The sequence below is a fragment of the Bidens hawaiensis genome, unplaced genomic scaffold (assembly GCF_021521415.1).
Source record: "Bidens hawaiensis isolate Kalapana, Puna unplaced genomic scaffold, B.hawaiensis_p1.1 tig00044810_1, whole genome shotgun sequence".
NCBI classification, from domain to species: domain Eukaryota; kingdom Viridiplantae; phylum Streptophyta; class Magnoliopsida; order Asterales; family Asteraceae; genus Bidens; species Bidens hawaiensis.
This window is the reverse complement of record NW_027497969.1, coordinates 66,011-85,637: the sequence shown is the minus strand read 5'-3', so window position 1 is coordinate 85,637 and position 19,627 is coordinate 66,011. Positions and strand designations below refer to the sequence as shown.

The window sequence follows — 19,627 nt, the reverse complement described above, 5'->3', positions numbered from 1 at the left end:
CCATGACTTTTCAAATCTTCAATTTAAAATATCGAGTAAATGAATATTGGAGATTGACAATTCATGTATCACCATGACTTTTCAAATCTTCAATTTAAAACGTAAAGTTAATGGTAATCGAAAATCAACTATTCATGTACCACCATGACTTCTCGGATTTTCAATCCCCACAACAAACGAATAAGTAAAGAGATAAATTGAAATTTAATAAAAATCGAAAGATCGCGAATAAAACATGAAATCAAGTGCTGCGTATGCGCCAGCATATTTTATAATTATCGAGTAAATAACAATTAGCGCGCAAACATGAGATATTTCTCATGCGCGAGAAGGGACTCTTAGGTATTCTAGGTCGTTACGTCTAACCACCTATCCTAAAGTCACGGAGCTCTGATACCAATCTGTAACACCCCGACCGATGGCGGATTATACATCGGGGCGCCACGTATTGTTTCATTACTCGTGACACTATTTGGGTGTCAATATTTAATAAATATATTTACCGCGCACGCGCAACACAATTTGTAAAGTAACATAAATCTTAACATATATCAAAATATTCAAATAACATAAACTTGTCTTGTTACATTTTAAACTAGGTCCAAAAGAAAAGAAAACATCCTATGTGTCCTCAAGCTTCCAGAAACAGCTATAGCAAACCTGAACATGTGTTAAAATAAAACGTCAACACTTGCGTGTCGGTGAGAAATCAAGTTTAATACATATAAATAGATAACAATATCTGCGCGCATCATGTGTATAACTGGTGTTCAACAAGGGTGTAATCAGATTGTGATCAAGCCTTAGATCATAGCTCATAGTTCAATCCGTGCTCCCAATTGAGCACAAAAACAAGAAAACTGTGCAAGTGTAAACAAAAGAGAAATCATAAACGATAGTTCTCCCGTGTTCATCTAATGGATCCATGAAAACTGCGGAATAGGCCGACAAGACGGTTAATGATCCACACATACAAATAAACAGCCAAGTCTACGTCCATAACACATGGGGTTTTGCGCGACAAAAGTTCATAAACAAGTTTAAGACTCAAGTTTGTACGAACACATGAACATCCCAAAACATTAAAAATAAAAAGGGATTAGGTACGAGATTACTCACCTGAAAAAGGTGTGATGAAATATAAAGCAAGAACCAACTTTTAAACAAGCACAAGTTAACCTATAAATAAGAGTTTATTGGTTTAATGATTGGTTTTATGCCTAGAATATATGTTAGCATAGCAATATGTATCTTTAACAAATTATTATATATTATATATTACCGGAAATCTGGGCAGGACAAGGGGAAAGACGAAGGCAGAGAGAGGAGGCGGCTGAGGAAAAACGGCAGAGGGCAAGGAGAAGAGAGCAGAGAAGAGTTTAAGTGTTTGTGTGTGTAGTGTTAAATAACAAGAAAATAGCACTATATATAGGAAAACCCTAGGGAACACAATCCCTTAAAAAGAGGAAAAGATCTTATCAAATCAAGCAAAAGATATTAAAAGCATAAGAAAACAAAAGCAAAAGATATCCAAAGATATGGCAGCAGGGGAACAGGAAAAAGGGCTGACAGGTTACAGAATAAAGCATGGGAGGAGTCAGATAAAGGTACTGTTCAAGGCATGCAAAAGAAGATTTCAAAAGATTATGTCAGTCACTTTTTCTGTCAACCAATAGGATTGGTGCGCATGCTGCGCCGAAAGTGGCTTTTCGGACAGATGTCGGAACTGACTTAAAGTGCTCAGACAAAAGATAAGATATCAAAAGATACAGGCTGACCTAAACAGAAGAAAAGACTTAAGGTCTAGCGCGAGAAGATTCGAGCGCACGCGCGAGGGCAAAGGCAGACAGAACAAACCTTAGCGCGCCGCGGGAAGAACTACAGATCCTTAGCGCGCTGCGAGAAGAACTACCGTTCTTAGCGCGTCGCGGGAAGAACTATCGTTCTTAGCGCGCTGCGAGAAGAACTACAATTATTAGCGCGTCGCGGGAAGAACTATCGTTCTTAGCGCGCTGCGAGAAGAACTACAATTCTTAACGCGCTGCGAGAAGAACTACAATTCCTAACGCGCTGCGAGAAGAACTACAATTCCTAGCGCGCTGCGAGAAGAACTACAATTCCTAGCGCGCTGCGAGAAGAGTTCGTCTCGCGAATCGCAGGAACAAGTTGGTTTTCGCGCAGGCTTCCTTGTAAGAACTACAATTACTACACCATATATTTTAGTTCATTATAAAACTTATATAAACTCTCACTGTTTGAAAGAGACTCTGACTTTAAGAATTGTCGAAGCACGAAATGAATCTAACCTGATCCATGACGATGTTTCCACGGATTTTCGAGATGAACGAACCACGTCTTGATCTTCTTCTGCTGCTGCGCCTGTGACCTGCAATGTTGAGACCTGCAATGGTTTTCGGGGGTGTGGAGGTGACTGCTAAGATATCTTGAGGATTTCTTGTTCACAGACACAAAAAAGTGGTGGTGGCTCTTATTGAGCATGACCCCTAATAAGGAGGTGGAGACCTCCTTATATAGAGAGTCTCATGGCCACCATCATGGTACCCTAATGGGCCTAGCCCAATTAGGGTTACCTTCACAAAACCCACTCAGCCCAATAACATTGTATTAGTCCATGTAATAAAATAAGCCAAACATAATAGATTTAGGGTCGTAGAACCGTGTTTTAGTACCATACCCCTACAAGCCCCCCAAGTCCAGTGTTGCTCCTGGGCGCGCAAGCGTCTAGGTGGAGCGCTGGACTTTATAAGGTGTGAGGCGGTTTTTTCTCTTTTCTTTGGTCTTGTCTTTATTGTCTGAGTTTTGGGAGGTTTTCCCCATGATGGTGACAAGCTGTAAAAATAATGAAGCCTGCGCGTGAGGCGGCTTACGAGCTATAATAATAGAGCCTGCGCGAGTTGCGGCTTACGAGCTGTAAAAATAATGAAGCTTGCTCGTGAGGCGACTTGCGAGCTATTAGAATAATAATGCCTGCGCGCGAGAGGCGACTTACGAGCTAAGAATAATAATTGAGCTGGTGCGTGAGGCGGCTTACGAGCTGTGAGTAATAAAGCTTGCGCGCGAGAGGCGTCTTATGAGCTTTGAGAATAATAATTGAGCTGGCGCGTGAGGCGGCTTACGAGCTGTGAGTAATAAAGCTTGCGCGCGAGAGGCGTCTTATGAGCTTTGAGAATAATAATTGAGCTGGCGCGTGAGGCGGCTTACGAGCTGTGAGTAATAAAGCTTGCGCGCGAGAGGCGTCTTATGAGCTTTGAGAATAATAATTGAGCTGGCGCGTGAGGCGGCTTACGAGCTGTGAGTAATAAAGCTTGCGCGCGAGAGGCGTCTTATGAGCTTTGAGAATAATAATTGAGCTGGCGCGTGAGGCGGCTTACGAGCTGTAAGAATAATAACAGCTTGCGCGCGAGGCGTCTTATGAGCTGTGTGAATAAAGAAGCCTGCGCGTGAGGCGACTTACGGGCTGTAAGAATAATAACAGCTTGCGCGCGAGGCGTCTTATGAGCTGTGTGAATAATAAAGCCTGCGCGTGAGGCGACTTACGGGCTGTAAGAATAATAACAGCTTGCGCGCGAGGCGTCTTATGAGCTGTGTGAATAATAAAGCCTGCGCGTGAGGCGACTTACGGGCTGTAAGAATAATAACAGCTTGCGCGCGAGGCGTCTTATGAGCTGTGTGAATAATAAAGCCTGCGCGTGAGGCGACTTACGGGCTGTAAGAGTAATAACAGCTTGCGCGCGAGGCGTCTTATGAGCTGTAATAATAGTGGAGCTTGCGCGTGAGGCGGCTTACGAGCTACTTTATGTCCCACGCCACGTGCAGATGTTGCATGCGCGTGCGCGTAGACTTTGGTTTTGTGTTATGCGCCACGCGCAGATGTTGCATGCGCGTGCGTGTAGACTGTGACATGTGTGAGCATGTGATGCGTAAGCATGTGTAATATGCGTGAGCATATGTGATGCGTGAGCATATGGTATGAGGATTCCCGACCCTTAAGTTTGGCGCGTAGCCATATGGGATATTATGAGGATTCCCAACCTTGAAGTTTGGCGCGTAGCCATATGGGATATTATGAGGATTCCCATCCTTGGCGCGTAGCCATATGGGATATTATGAGGATTCCCAACCTTGGCGCGTAGCCATATGGGATATTATGAGGATTCCCAACCTTGAAGTTTGGCGCGTAGCCATATGGGATATTATGAGTATTCCCAACCTTGGCGCGTAGCCATATGGGATATTATGAGGATTCCCAACCTTGAAGTTTGGCCCGTAGCCATATGGGATATTATGAGGATTCCCATCCTTTAAGTTTGGCGCGTAGCCATATGGGATATTATGAGGATTCCCAACCTTGAAGTTTGGCGCGTAGCCATATGGGATATTATGAGGATTCCCATCCTTGAAGTTTGGCGCGTAGCCATATGGGATATTATGAGGATTCCCAACCTTGAGGTTTGGCGCGTAGCCATATGGGATATTATGAGGATTCCCAACCTTGAGGTTTGGCGCGTAGCCATATGGGATATTATGAGGATTCCCAACCTTGAAGTTTGGCGCGTGGCCTGATGCGCGCATGCACGGCGATGGAGTGGTGACTCGTGAGTGCGCGTGCATGGTGGAGGTCTCTTGCGCAAAACCCAGATGGTGATTTCCGCGGCGGCACATGCACGGCTGTGGAGTGAGAATCCGCGGGGGCGCGTACATGGCGGCGGAAATCTGGTAATTTCTGGATCTGCAATTTTAGAGTCAGATCTGCAACTTTAGACCTAAAATCCAGGTCTGTAATCTAGACCTAGATCTGTAAATCAGACCTAGATAGATCTGAAGCTCGGAGCAGATTTAAAACCATCACAGATCCGGAGACCTGATCATTTGAATCAGGCCGTTTCTTCTTGCACAGATCTGGAAGCCTCTTTTTAGATCTATGGATCTTTTTGAGCTTTAATAGAACAAGCCTCGAAGCCTTTTTCTGTAAACTTCCAGATCTGGGTTTTTCCTGGGAGAGATCTGACAGCCGAGATGAAGATCGAAGGGTAGTTCGTTGCCGTCCCACGGATGGCGCCAATGTCGAAGCACGAAATGAATCTAACCTGATCTATGACGATGTTTCCACGGATTTTCGAGATGAACGAACCACGTCTTGATCTTCTTCTGCGGCTGCGCCTGTGACCTGCAATGTTGAGACCTGCAATGGTTTTCGGGGGTGTGGAGGTGACTGCTAAGATATCCTGAGGATTTCTTGTTCACAGACACAAAAAAGTGGTGGTGCCTCTTATTGAGCATGACCCCTAATAAGGAGGTGGAGACCTCCTTATATAGAGAGTCTCATGGCCACCATCATGGTACCCTATTGAGCCTAGCCCAATTAGGGTTACCTCAACAAAACCCCCTCAGCCCGATAACATTGTATTAGTCCATGTATAAAATAAGCCAAACATAATAGATTTAGGGTCGTAGAACCGGGTTTTAGTACCATACCCCTACAAGAATCATCTAATATCATTAGGGATACAATTCATTTGGTATAATACGTATTAAATGAAATGAAAATCTGTTTATTTTATAAAAAAACAATCAAAATAACACTTAATATTTGGAAATAGCTAATTATATATTAATCAAAGGGAGATGTTTATCAATTGTTGTTTTCTCTGCACACGATGTTATATATGTATCCTTTTTAATTATCATATATCTTAATATGAAATATTCGTGAATACATGATACTTTATGCATTCAAATTTATTAAAAGATTTTACGAGCATACTTCCTTCCTCGACGCGTTACTAACTCTTCTACGAAAAGTCGAAAACTTGTATAATACATCTAATCGAGTTAACAATTAACAAAGAAAGACCATTTTGTTAGTCAACTTAATATAACATCCAAAAGTGAACCAAAAGATTGTCTTGTGCCAAAAACACAAATTAGATAATAGTCTAGGATCAACTTTATAATTAACTTTTCTTTCCCTTTTGATGTGATGTAAAAGCTTTTATGAAAATAACAGTACAAACCAAATATAATAACGTCCACTACATTATAACACAAACAAACAAACAATATCCAACTCCATCACCACCACCGTCGCCGTAGATGGGTGTTACAGAACCTGTAAACTAAACCCTCTAAACAGTTTCAATATCTTGTTTTAAAACCACTCTCTCTCATCTTTTCACCTTTTTTTTTCAGGTTTTAGAGAGAGAAAATGAAGATGGTGATGATCAAAACAAGCAAAACCATGAAACCAAAAAACATAAAGATTTAGAGAAAGGTGAAATGGACTTTGAACAACAACAAAAACAACAAAGAGATTTGAATATGTCAAGAATGCAAAGATTAAGTGCTACAAATCCATTAAGAATTGTGATGGATAGTGCCACCAGAGTACCACCTACACCCACCCCTAACCGTGGGCCCACCACACACCACACACCACCACCACCACCACCACCACAACCTCAACCACAACCACCACCACCACCCAGCCACCCATCTCCACCACCACCACCCACCGGTAACCCACGTTCTATTCCCACACCTATCCCTATCCCAATACCCTCCCCAATTGACACCACACCTACCCCTCAAGTATGTGTTTAAAGACTCAATTTTTTTTTTTATTTTCTCTTTTCTGTTTTCAATCAAATTTCAGTTTTTTAATTTATGGGTTTTGTTTGTAAGTTGAATTAGTGTAATGGGTTTTTATTTAATTCAAATTTCTGTTATTGAATATTTGATTATCAGCAATCTTTGACCACATTCATTTCAAGAAAATTCACCTACAAAGATTCAATCTTTTCTTTAATTTTCAATCAAATTTCAGTTTTTTAATTTCTGGGTTTTGTTTATAAGTTGAATTAATGTAATGGGTTTTCAACTAATTCAAATATCTGTTATTGATTATCTAATTATCAGCAATTGTTGAAGTTTGACCACACTCTCAATTCATGAAAATACACTTACAAGTTACAACGATTCAATTTTTTCATCAGTTTTCAATCAAATATCAGTTTTTAAATTATGGGTTTGCTTTTTAACTTCAATTAATGAAATGGGTTTCCATCTAATTCAAATTTTTGTTATTGATTATTTGTTTATCAGCAATCTTTTACCACACTCTCAATTCAAGAAAATGCACCAATTGTCCTACAAAGATTCAATTTTTTCATCAATTTTCGATTGAATTCACTGTAAATTTCGATTAACTTAACGGGTTTTCTTAATTTCTTGATTTTCAGCCATCTATGGCCACACTCAATTCAAGAAAATACACCAACAAGTTGTCATTATTCTTATTCGCGCTACATTTCTTGAGCGCGGTTTGTCTAGTCTTCTTCCTAGTCTTCAAAGGCATCCAAGGATTACTTCAACATGACAGCACAAGAAAAAAGGAAAAACGGTTAATCGATTACTTCCTCCCGCAAGTCGAAGCAGCATCGTTATTAAGCATCACACTTGCATTCGCCTGGCAGAAATCCGTTCGGGTTTGGCCGCATTACATGGTGCATTTCATCCTCTGGAGCTCATTCCTCACAACATTATCCGCAGGCATCTTATTAATCTGCTTCCAACGCCCCGCCACAGACGGAGTCGGTGTCGTTTTCATATTTTTCGCGATTGGTAACGGGTTGTACTCGTGTTGGGTCACTCAAAGAACCAAGTTTTGTAGCAAGATTTTCTTGAAAGCACTCGAGCCCGTTTCAAAGTTCCCGGATATAAACCAGCCCACGTATTGGATGCTCGGGATCGGGTTCATTTGGATGTCGATTTGGATACTTGCGGTGATCGGGGCTTTGAATTTTTATTTCCCGCCTCTGGTGATTATTTTGTTGGTGTTGAGTTTGCTCTGGACCGCGGAGGTTATGAGGAATGTGGCTAATTTAACAATCAGTCGGGTGATTGCGTTGTTTTATCTTCGTGGGATACAATCAAACACGCAGTTTTGTTTTCAACGGGCGTTGTCAAAGAATCTTGGAAGCGCATGTTTGGGGTCTTTGTTTGTTCCCACCATTGAAGCTTTGAGGATTGTTGCTAGAGGTTTGAATTTGCTTGAGGGGGAAGATGAGTTCATGTTTTCTTGTGCTCATTGTTGTTTGAGAGTTATGGAAACAATTTTTAGATATGGGAATGGTTGGGCTTATGTTCAGGTAAACAGTTTATTCCTAAGTTTCAAGAGTTTCTATATTTTCGTGACTCGTCGGTCGATAATAATTTTTGCCGGAAATTATTATCGATTTATAAATGAGACAAGCTCAAGCCAAAGCAAGCTTGCGTGTTAGCTCATCTGTTTGGCTTGTTTAGTATATATAAAATTATAAGTTTCTTTAGTTTATAAATTCTGTATGTTATAAATATTAGTTTTTGATATTTTTTATGTTGATATATAGAAAAGCTACAAAAATGAAAAAAATGAGCTGACTCAAGTTTTTAATGAGCCGAGATCGAGCTAAACATTTCACTTGTTACGCTAAACGAGTCGAGTGGGCTCGACTTGAATCATTTATGGCCCTAGCAATAGTTTGAGCTATTAAAACTAATTATCCCTTAAGAAAATGAAATATTTAAAATTTATATGGTAATTTCATAACTTACGAACTTGTTTTTTAATGCTTTCCTCATCATTCTTGTAACACTTTTTAGGACCATTTACTTGTCAAGTCTTTTTCTCATTAAAGCATTAAAGCATTTATACCTGAACTGACAATGTTTCCATATATCTTGTATTGTCACATTAAATTTAATAACTATTTATACATAGTTATATAATATGAAGTGAACTTGTATACATTCGCAACAGATCGCAGCGTATGGGAAAGGGTTCGTAAAAGCGTCACAAGATACTTGGGAACTCTTCGAGAAACGAGATATGGAAATGATTGTTGATTCTGACATCACCACTGCGATATGCTTCCTGACCGGAGTTTGCAGCGGTTCTATATGTGTCATTGTGGTGGCGGCTTGGACCTTCAAAGTGCATATAGACTTCACCGCCACCATCTCTCTCCTTGCCTTTATCGTCGGGTATCTAATGGTTAGTACCACCTCGGACTTAGTTAAACTTCGGTTACATTTAAACACAATGCTTTTATTAGCATAGGTCTAATGGTCTAAGTTCTATATCTGATTATAAAATCGTGTCTCTTAGTAGTTTCCCATGCTATTACTGACTGTTTAAACTATTTACTTTTCAGACGAGGATCGCGATGGCATTGCCACACGCTTGTGTGAGTTGTTACTATGTATGTTACGCCGAGAACCCAGATAATAAGTTGTTTGACAAGACCATACCAGACCGTCTCGAATTGATTAAATCCAATCGAGACGTGGTGGTTCCTACGCCTCGGGTTCCTCCGCGGTTTAGAAGATAACACATGCTTTCGAGTTTTGATCTGTTTAGTCAATTAACTGTAAATGGTTACATTATTTTTTTAGCAAATTATGTTATTAGGAAAAATAAATATGATTAAAGTTTTTGTTGGAGGAAAAAATAGGGCAGGACTACAGGGGGCTATCTGTATATGTTGGGGAAGGTTAAGGGGCTAGGTTAAACATATTTGAAACAATAATATTTTTTTAATTTAAAATAGAAGGAAAGTGTAACAAGCAATTATAAAAACAAGACAGCGGTTATGGCATGTTTTGGACACGTCATGAACGTGTCATGCCGAGTGGTTCGTACTATAAAATATTTTTAAATAGGAACAATTTATTAAAATATTATATTAACAAATAATACATGTGTGTGTAATCCACTTGATTTGGTAGATTGGTGATTCAACCATTCACGATTGATAAAATAATATTTTTTTAAAATCACAGAATCATATCAAACCTATTTTATATTGTAGTTCTATTTTATCAATAAATACATAAAGAAAAAAGAATTTTAATGGTTCATAGTCGGACCCTGATTCAAGTCACAAGCCTTGTTGATAAGATAAAGATGATGTGATTTTTTTTGGATTAAGATGAGTCCACGTACATTCGGTTTGTCTTGAGAGGATTGACGTGGATTTCAAGAGAAATGGTGTTGGTCATTTGGTGGGCGGGTAGGTGTTGTACTAGTTTTTTGTTTCCTGTGTCATGTAGTGTTGTTTTGTTCTTGAATGCCGTTCTTATGATGGGTGTACGATTGTTCTAGCTTCTTACTAGATGTATTATTAACCTTGTTAATGGAGTTTATTCATTTTAGAACTTTGAAGTTCGATCAACGATTGCCTATTGGAAGCCGGTTTGGCCACTTTTAATAGAAATGTGGTGGTTTACCTGTAAAAATTTCAAAATCTAAAAACCAATTTTACTAGAAATGCTACTAACCAGAGGGACTTAACGCACTTTGACACTACTCCAGAAGGGTTGTTCCAGGGGTGGACCCACCTTGTAGCTACCGGACATCATTAATTTTTGAAACTTTTATAGCATTCTTATATAATTCTTTGCTTATATCCGTATAATTACACTAAATATTACTATCTTTTCTCTCACATTATTGAATAATATTTTTTTTATACTTTTATCATTATCTTTTCACTATTTTTCATTCACAATTACTTTCAGAAAATATTAAAAATTTATATGATGTGAACACTATAAACCCAAGTTAACTTTCTCACATAAAATTTTCTCTTTTTTCTACCCACAACCACTCATTATTATAACATATAATTTATAAAACCCATTTAAATATTTAGAAGGATGATACTAAGAATGCTCTTACTTATTCTAATGATGATGACCCACAACAGTAATCTATGAATCGATAAAACTCTTTCATATTTATACTCAATTTCTTACTCAATAAATCTGAGTTGTATCTAATCAAGACGTTTGGGAACCACAAATAGTTTTAATCTGAAAGTGATTATCGACTCTCATATTTCTAAGATACTCGTTTTATTCAGAAATTCCCCAATAATAAAACCATGTGATGGACTTTGAAGGTGAACAACGAGCGACTGACCCTAAAATTTCTAAATAAGTTGCATGCATTTAGCTTAAAAAACCCCAAATGTTGATCGATCAAATAGAAGATAAGAGATCGAAGAATACTTATTGTACATCACCGGGTACTCTGGTATTTCGTCATTCCTCGATCCTAACCTCCATTCCACCAATTCTGCTTGCTCAAAAGAAACTAAGCCTCATTGATTTTTGTGGAGTGCCTACTAACGGAATTACAGTGCATAGTGATCGTCAACCCTTAATTAATCTTGCAATTTGTCGCGGTGTGGAAATGCCTAATGTACCAACACATAACAAGTTTTATGAACACCTTTAGTTAGCATAAAAACTTCAACCATGACTATAATTTACTTATAGTTACTTTTATCTACATTTGTTTCTTTCACTTAGTGGGCAACAAAAACTACCATTTGGTCATACAAACTATGGATTACTCCAGAGAATAGTAACTAATTTGAAATTTGTTCCAATCAGATCACTGATAAAAATTTTTGTTCCAATCAGGTCATTGAACTTTCATTTTTGTTTCAATCCTAGATATTTTACCTAAATAGCAGGTAATCTAGGTTTTTTTTTTAAATTTTTCAATGTTTTTACTTTGCATAATAACTTTTAAAGGTTGCGAAAATTAGTAAAAATGCGAAATATAATTTTAAAATTCCGAAAATTTGCAAAAAAAGTTTCGAGTCCAATGTTTAAGTATAAAACGTTGGTTATAATACACAGCCGGTCCACGTAGGATGCCCATGTCATCAGGCTTTTGACAACTAGGGTTGTAAAATTTGGGAATTTAGGGTTGTAAAATTTGGGAATTTATGTTTATATAATGTTTAAGTATAAAACGTTGGTTATAATACACAGCCGGTCCACGTAGGATGCCTATGTCATCAGGCTTTTGACAACTAGGACAACACATCATATTTTACCTAACGGAGTTAGTACTCCGTTAGTCGTGGACTGGTGGATTCAACGTATGTAAAAGTTAGGACCGTTGCCAGCCAAAGTGATAGTTGGGACCAGTGTCAGCAAAAATAAAATAGTTAATACCAATTAAAAGCAATTTTCCTTTTAAATATGAACAATTTATTAAAATATTAAAACACGATACATACGTATCTAATAAAATGTTAACACGTGATGCATTCGTAATTATTAAAGTATCCACTAATTTGGTAGATTAATGAGTCAACCATTCACGATTAATAAAATAATAATATTTTATAAAATCACATAATCACAAGAAGCCAATTTTATATTGTAGTTCTATTCTATTTTATAAACAAATACATAAATAACAAAAAAAGAGAATTTTAATAAACTATTCATTTATAAACGAGCCAAGCAACGAGCAAAGGTCTACTTGGTTGGTTTTCGCTCGAATATTTTTAATTTATTTTATATATAATTATATCTGAACAATATATAAATATATAGAAAAAACACATAAATATAAGCTTACAATTATTTTTAACCCTTTAAATTTTGGAAAATTGGTTTTAAATAATCACAACTATGTCTTATTGGTAAATATCAGTCTCAACTTTACACTTGTCTGGTGGCGGTCCCAACTAAAGGGGCATTTGTTTTTAACAAGCCGCGACTAACGGATGTTAACTCCGTTAGTCTTTGTCTGACGTGGCCATCCTAGTTGGCAAAAACTTGATTATGTGTAACGCGACGTGACGGCTGACTGTGTATTATTATTATTATTATTATACTCCCCATCTCACCCTTTTCTCTTAGTCCAATACCACCACCATCACCCTTATTTTTCCGGCGAGCCACCACCACCACTAGAGGTGCACAAATCGGTTTTTCTTAAAAAACCGGTTCGGTTATTAACCGGACCGGTTTTTTTTGGCCCGGAAAAAAACCGGTTCGGTTAATAACCGGACCGGTTAATAACCGGTTTTTGTATGTCAAAACCCTAACCGGTCTAACCGGTTAGGACCGGTTTAGAAACCGGTTAGAACCGGTTAATAAACCGGTTTTTTTATTAACCGGTTTTTTAATAACCGGTTTTTAGGTTAACCGTTTTTTTTTTTTTTTTTTTTTTAAATAACCATTATTTTTTCACAGTATAAACAAACCGGTAACTACAAGGCAAACCGGTAACTACAAGGCAAAACGGACTGACCGAAGCCATTCTTTGCTTTCGTTGTTAGGGTTCTTTGCTTGGAAGATTAAAAACACATAACTTTCATTTATAGTTTTTACATTAAAAATACAAACATTAAATCGTTATCGCATATTCGTAACTCAAAAATACAAACATTAAAGAATGCTTAGACACGATTACATGAACAACTTGCTGTTTCTTACTCATTATTTGCCTCCATGTTTTCTGTTTCTTTAACTAATTTTCTTCGCTACCCGATCCCGAGCTATTCCTTAGGTAATCGTCGTACGCGGCTTCTTCATCGGTCATTGGTTGAGTGTGTCCTTGATTGACCTCGTCTTCATACAAGCCCGCCTCATACTCCATTTCCCCCTCGAGTGAGCGTTGATGTTGTGCCCTATCTAAAGAGTCCAAGTAATCCTTGTAGCAAATCGACATCTCTATAGCTGGTGGAGTGAGTCGAGTCCTCCTAATCGATATAACCCTGCCATAAACAGAAAAAGCAGACTCCGAAGCTACCGTGGAAGCTTGGACCGTTAGTAAATCTTTGGCCATGGCGGCGAGGATCGGAAACTCATCCTCCTTACCTCTCCACCAAGCCAGCAAATCATGACTTCTAAATTCATCCGGAGTCATGTGTTTCACAAAGTTGGTACCACCATACCTTCCAAGTTCACTGCTTGGGGTGTTTACCTTTTGACGTTTACCGGCGTCTTCCCAAATCATGTAGTACATCCCCATTTCAAGGTCGGTTTGGGATTGGGATTGGGCAACAGCTCTTAACGAGTCATGAATTTAGGAAGACGACCCGTATTTTGTAAGGTAAACATCATACATGTTTTACAAGGTGGTGTTGAAAGCATTCTTTAAAGTTTGGCTATAATAGGGGTTTTGATCGTCGTTTAACTCTAGCTCATCACAAATTTTTTCTATTAAAGCTTCAACACCACCAACATTGATGCAAGGGTTTAACGCAACAGCACATGTCAAAACAGCGGGTAGTTGTTGAAAATATTTTCTAAATTTTTCCTTCATTTTTACACCCATATCAAAATAAGGTGCACCCCTACAATCAAGTTCACTCAACTTTGTGCACATGACAGCAATTTTTGGTAAAGCAATGGGGCTTGTTGGATAGTAAACCTCGGATAAACTAGTTGTGCAAGATTTAAAAATTTGAAGGACATCCGTAACGATCTCAATCAATAACCAGTTTCTAGGATCGTACGGTGCACATTTACCCCTACTTGACAAAATTTGATGAAACGCAATTAATGATTCTTTTTGTTGGATGGCTTTCTCAAACATATCACAAGTCGAGTTCCATCTTGTTGGACAATCCCAATTTGGCCCCAACCATTGACAATTAGCTTCTACACAAAATTTTTTGTATCTTGAAAATGTTTTATTGTTGCTAAAAACATCTCGTAACATTCTTTTAAAACTGTTTCTTTGCGTTTCGATCACGTTTAACCCATCTTGCACGGCCAAGTTGATAATATGTGCAATGCATCGGCTATGAAAAAACGCTCCATCACAAATAGGTTTATACTTTAATTTTAAATGGCCAACCGCGGCCGTATTGTTGGACGCGTTATCAAACGAAATTGAAAAGATTTTATGTTCAATCTTGTATTGTCGAATGACTTTATCCAAGAGTTTAAAAATATTTCTACCCGTGTGCGGGTAATCAAACAATTGAAACGCAACGGTTCGTTTCATCATTTGCCACAACTCGGGGTCAACCCAATGAGCCGTCACACAAATGTATGAGTCGGGCGAACCATGAGGTACCGACCACACATCCGTTGTTAAGGTTACACCAGTTTGTAAGTTTGAAAAGTGTAACATCCCGAAATTTTTTATTTTGATAAATAAAAGAAAGTTATGTTTAGTAATTTCACGTTTTAGTTATTTAATGTCGAGTAAGGAACGGGTCTTGGGCTTAGTTATTTTATGAACTCGGCCTGTCTCGACCCGTAGGAAGCCAACCCGAGCCTAACCAAACTCGTAGTATATAAACGAAAGTTCTTGACACTTCCACCATTTTCACCATCTTCCTTCACTTACACCCACCCAAACACTCTCATTTCTAGAGAGAGAAGCTAGAGAGAGAAAGTTCTCAAATCACAAATCCGAGTCCACAATCTAGTTCCTAATCGTTTTTGGTAAGTCCCTCTCGAAAATCATCCGTTTTCATAACCATTTTCGAGCTCAAATCGAGCAAAAACTCCCTATTTTCGTAACTTGAGTTTTCGGGTCAAAAACCGCCTTGTTTTGATGTCAAAATGCAAGCTTTTGTGTTTAAAAGTACAAGGAATCGATAGCCCTTTCAATCCCGAGCATTTCCATGTCAAAAACTTCGATTTTGGGTCAAAAATCTGGAAAATCTGGAAAACCCGTGGGTTTCTCCGTCGCCCAGCTTGAAGGAGTCGAATCAGACTCATTCGATCGAACCAGTCGATCGAATCAGTCCATTCGATCGAATGCGTAGATCGAACAAGTCCAGTCGACCGAATAGGGAAGCAACCGAATAGTCTCCAACTCATTCGATCGAATGAGTTTTGTATTCGATCGAATGAGTGTTGTATTCGATCGAACGTGTTCCTGTTTGATCGAACGTGTTCCTATTCGATCGAACGTGTTCCTGTTTGATCGAACGTGTTCCTATTCGATCGAACGTGTTCCTATTCGATCGAACGTGTTCCTATTCGATCGAACGTGTTCCTATTCGATCGAATCAAGCCAGAACCAAGCTGTTTCCGAGTTCGCCTAAGGTTTAACTTCGCCTGAAGCGAAGTTCGTTTATAAAATGAATTAATAACCTACTGGAAAATGTGTTAAGGCAGTTATCGAAAACGAGTAGTAGTAGTTAATTGATATGTGTAAATATTATACAGTTAGCCGAGCCCAGTTAAAGAAAGGAATTACAATCAACGGAGAACGTAACCGTATTCAGGTGAGTTTCTAGCCCCATTTCCTTGTTATGTTTTCGGGGCTGTGTGCATACTCGATGTGAAGTGTGAATCCACTTACTTTAAGTGGTAAGTGTATGCTATAGATGTTATATGAGGTATATATTTATAATGCTTGTCGGTACGTGAACGATCTTCGGATATTGCACGTATCGCCAAGGATAGCGATTGCCAAGTGGTTGATAGTGTGTATGAATGATGTGATGTGACTTGTTCACTACGTAAATACTAAACTAATATGAGTGTGACCAAGGCAGGTTGAGGTAGAGTGTGTTAGAGGTAGCAGGAGTCTAGTAAGGGTGTTAGTGGCATAGCGTGAGTGCGTGATAGGGAAAGCCTATACGTGCCTTCGTTATTAAGTGGCATAGCGTGAGTGCGTGATAGGGAAAGCCTATACGTGCCTTCGTTATTAAGTGGCATAGCGTGAGTGCGTGATAGGGAAAGCCTATACGTGCCTTCGCTATTAAGTGGCATAGCGTGAGTGCGTGATAGGGAAAGCCTATACGTGCCTTCGTTATTAAGTGGCATAGCGTGAGTGCGTGATAGGGAAAGCCTATACGTGCCGTTGTAATTAAGTGGCTAAGCTGTAGGGGTAATTAAGTGGTTAAACAGTGGCATGTTAGACAGTGGACTATGTGTCTTCGGATACGTATATATATATTGTATGAAGTGGTTGTATGATAAGTTGCTTGATTAACTAGAACTCACTCAGCGTAGCTGACTTTTAGTATGCACGCAGGTGAGCTGATTATAGAGTTAGCATGAGGATGACACACGGCATGGATTGAACGGCTGGCATCTGAAGAAAGAAGTAAAGATGTTTTAAATATAAAGTTTTGTGTTATGGTATCAAAGAAAAGATTGAATGATTTGTAACAAATGATTGATGTTTTATATTCCGCGAAAAGTTTTAATAAACTCTGATTTGAAGAACTGTGTTTATGAGTAAATCCGACGCGAAAGTAGGGCTTCCGGTAACGGGGCCTTACAAAAAGTATGAAATTAGTTTGGATTTAGCGTTTTTCCATGCTTTAAGACAATCTCTTCTAAGGGTCGAACGACTTACGTGTTGGTAGCGTGGTTGAACATACTTTTGCATCATCTCCGTGAATTGAGGGTTGTCGAAGTGGTTGAAAGGAAGTGTTTGTTGAATCACAAAGTTTGAAAACTTTTGACGTACCGCTTCAAGGTCGTACGTAAACACCGCTCCTTGATTCGTCATCTCCGGCTGCGAACTACTTCCCGATTCGTCCTTCAAGGCCTTGCAAAAGGGCCTTTGTACATGCGCTTTTAAAGTGGAGTTTGCATCTTTGCCATAAAACTTCAAACAATGTTTGCATCGAGCTTTTTGGCTACCGTTAGACATTTCGCATAGGTCGAAATGTTGCCAAACATCTTGGTTTCGTTTCGTGGGGATGACCCGAACGACCGTTTCTCCCGTGTTCGAGGCACCCATGTTGACGGATGAAGCAGCACTTTGGGAGGCCATGATAATCGACTACGAAATAAGAGCGTATGGCGTGGTAATGTGGTATAATTGAGCGTGAGATAACAAAATAATCGCGTATGAAATAAACGTTTAGAGCGTTTGGAGTTGTATAATCGAGTGTGATCTAACCAATACCCAACCTAAACTATATATAGATGTTTGTGGGGGTAAAATGGTAAAAAAAAAACGGTAAAAAAAAAAACGGCCATATAGCCGTTATACAACGGTCAAAAACCGGTTTTTAACCGGTTAACCGGTTATGGAAAAACCGGTTAACCGGTTTTTCCACAACGGTCAAAAACCGGTTTTTTTATAAACCGGTTAACCGGTTTTTCTTTAACCGGTTATAAAAAAAACCGGTTTTTTTAATAACCGGTTCGTTAACCGGTTTTGGCTCTAAAACGTGTAACCGAAATACGAACCGGCGGTTTGTAAACCGGTCAAACCGGTTTTTAAAAAACCGGTTTTCGTAAAAACCGGTTTCCGGTTTAAACCGGCAAACCGGTTCCCGGGCCGGTTTTTTTGACCATCTCTAACCACCACCACCCCTCATTTCCCCGGCGAGCCACCAACACCTTCTCCAAACAAGCCACCGCCCTAATCTCTATCCGACCCGGTGGAATCGAGCACTGGTTTATCCCGGTTAGAACCCCCCCCGGGCCGTCCCCATTCAGACACTTCTTTAGCATGTCTTTGATGCCGTTTTGCAGGTGTTCCGGCCCCTCCCTCCCACCTACCTAATATCCCTACCCGTATCCACGTTTTTCCGACGAATAAACGAATCACCACCAATTCGAACACCATTTGAGGTAATAAATATATCATTTAACTCGTTTTTATCAACCGAATAAAAGCCCTAAGATTTTAATTGCAAACTATAATCAACTAACATGAATTTTGGGTTATAATTGTTGATTGTTTCTAGGGTTCTAATGAAAATCTCCACAATCGGAAACCTAGATCTAAAATGGAAATGAAACTTCATCGTGAGGACATGGTGATGACATATTAACGACAATAATGGTTGTAGCCAGTGGTGGTGGTTGGCGTCTATGATGGCCGGATTCTATGAAGAAAGGTGGTTAATGGCAGATGAGAGAGAGAGGGAGAATGTGCCAACTAAGCTGCCACGCAGTCAAGTGTTTGACAACTAAACGTGCCACGTAAGCGTAGACTAACGGAGTTAGTCATCCGTTAGTCGCGACCCATTAAAAACAAATGCACCAATAGTTGGGACCGCCACCAGGCAAGTTTAAAGTTGAGACTGATATTTACCAATAGGGCATAGTTGGGATTATTTAAAACCAATTTTCCTTAAATTTTTCATATTCCGTCAATTTTATATTTTTATTTGTTCGCTTCAAGTTTTTAGAATACTTAAAGTTTGTTTACATGATCATTATATCTCACTTCAAACTTATTTTTTTTAAAAAATTATAATTTATTACACGCTTGTCTAAAAACTATTTATTTATTTATAAAAGATATTATTTACAACCTTTAAATTTGTTTCTTATTGAAAATTTTAAAATGAAAAAGAAATAAATAATGCTCGAAATCGCTCGATGTTCGATCGAAAAACGCTCGATTCGATTTTGGCTCGTTTCGGTTTTCGCTCGGTCCGGATTTCAGCTGTTCGGTTCGGTTCGATTGTAAACGAGCCAAGCAACGAGCAAGCCTTCGCTCGGTTCGGCTCGGTTCGTGAAAAACCCTACCTCGAATATATAACTTGTATGGGTTAGAGTGGTGGGCTTTGTTTAAAGAAAAAACCGAGATATCATTTTATTAAAAACTAGCAGTCATAAAGGGGTTTCCACATTTGCCAAAGCCCCTCCTCCTTGTTTGCTGCCGCTACATGGTTTGCAGAACGGCCATCACTCGCTGGGAGCTGTTGTGGTGTTCGCCACGCCACCATACTCGCGCCCATGCTTAGCCTCGTGAAGAATTGTTGGATCGTGAAAAGCACCGTGACATAAAAAGAGTGCACGACAACCTTAGAAAACAATGACGGATCCATAAATTTTACTATAAAACGGATTGCGCTTTTCATCGTTTTATATG

At 39.0% G+C, this 19,627-nt stretch overlaps 1 protein-coding gene across 1 annotated transcript; it reads left to right on the top strand.

Moving 5' to 3' along the window:
* Positions 1-6,099: 6,099 nt before the first annotated feature.
* Positions 6,100-9,508, top strand: LOC143595224 (protein PNS1-like). The gene is made up of 5 exons (XM_077074306.1): positions 6,100-6,132; positions 6,211-6,609; positions 7,260-8,168; positions 8,819-9,052; positions 9,213-9,508. The coding sequence occupies exons 1-5, from the start codon at positions 6,115-6,117 to the stop codon at positions 9,387-9,389; spliced, it is 1,737 nt and encodes a 578-aa protein (XP_076930421.1). The 5' UTR covers positions 6,100-6,114; the 3' UTR covers positions 9,390-9,508.
* The last annotated feature ends 10,119 nt before the right edge of the window (positions 9,509-19,627 follow it).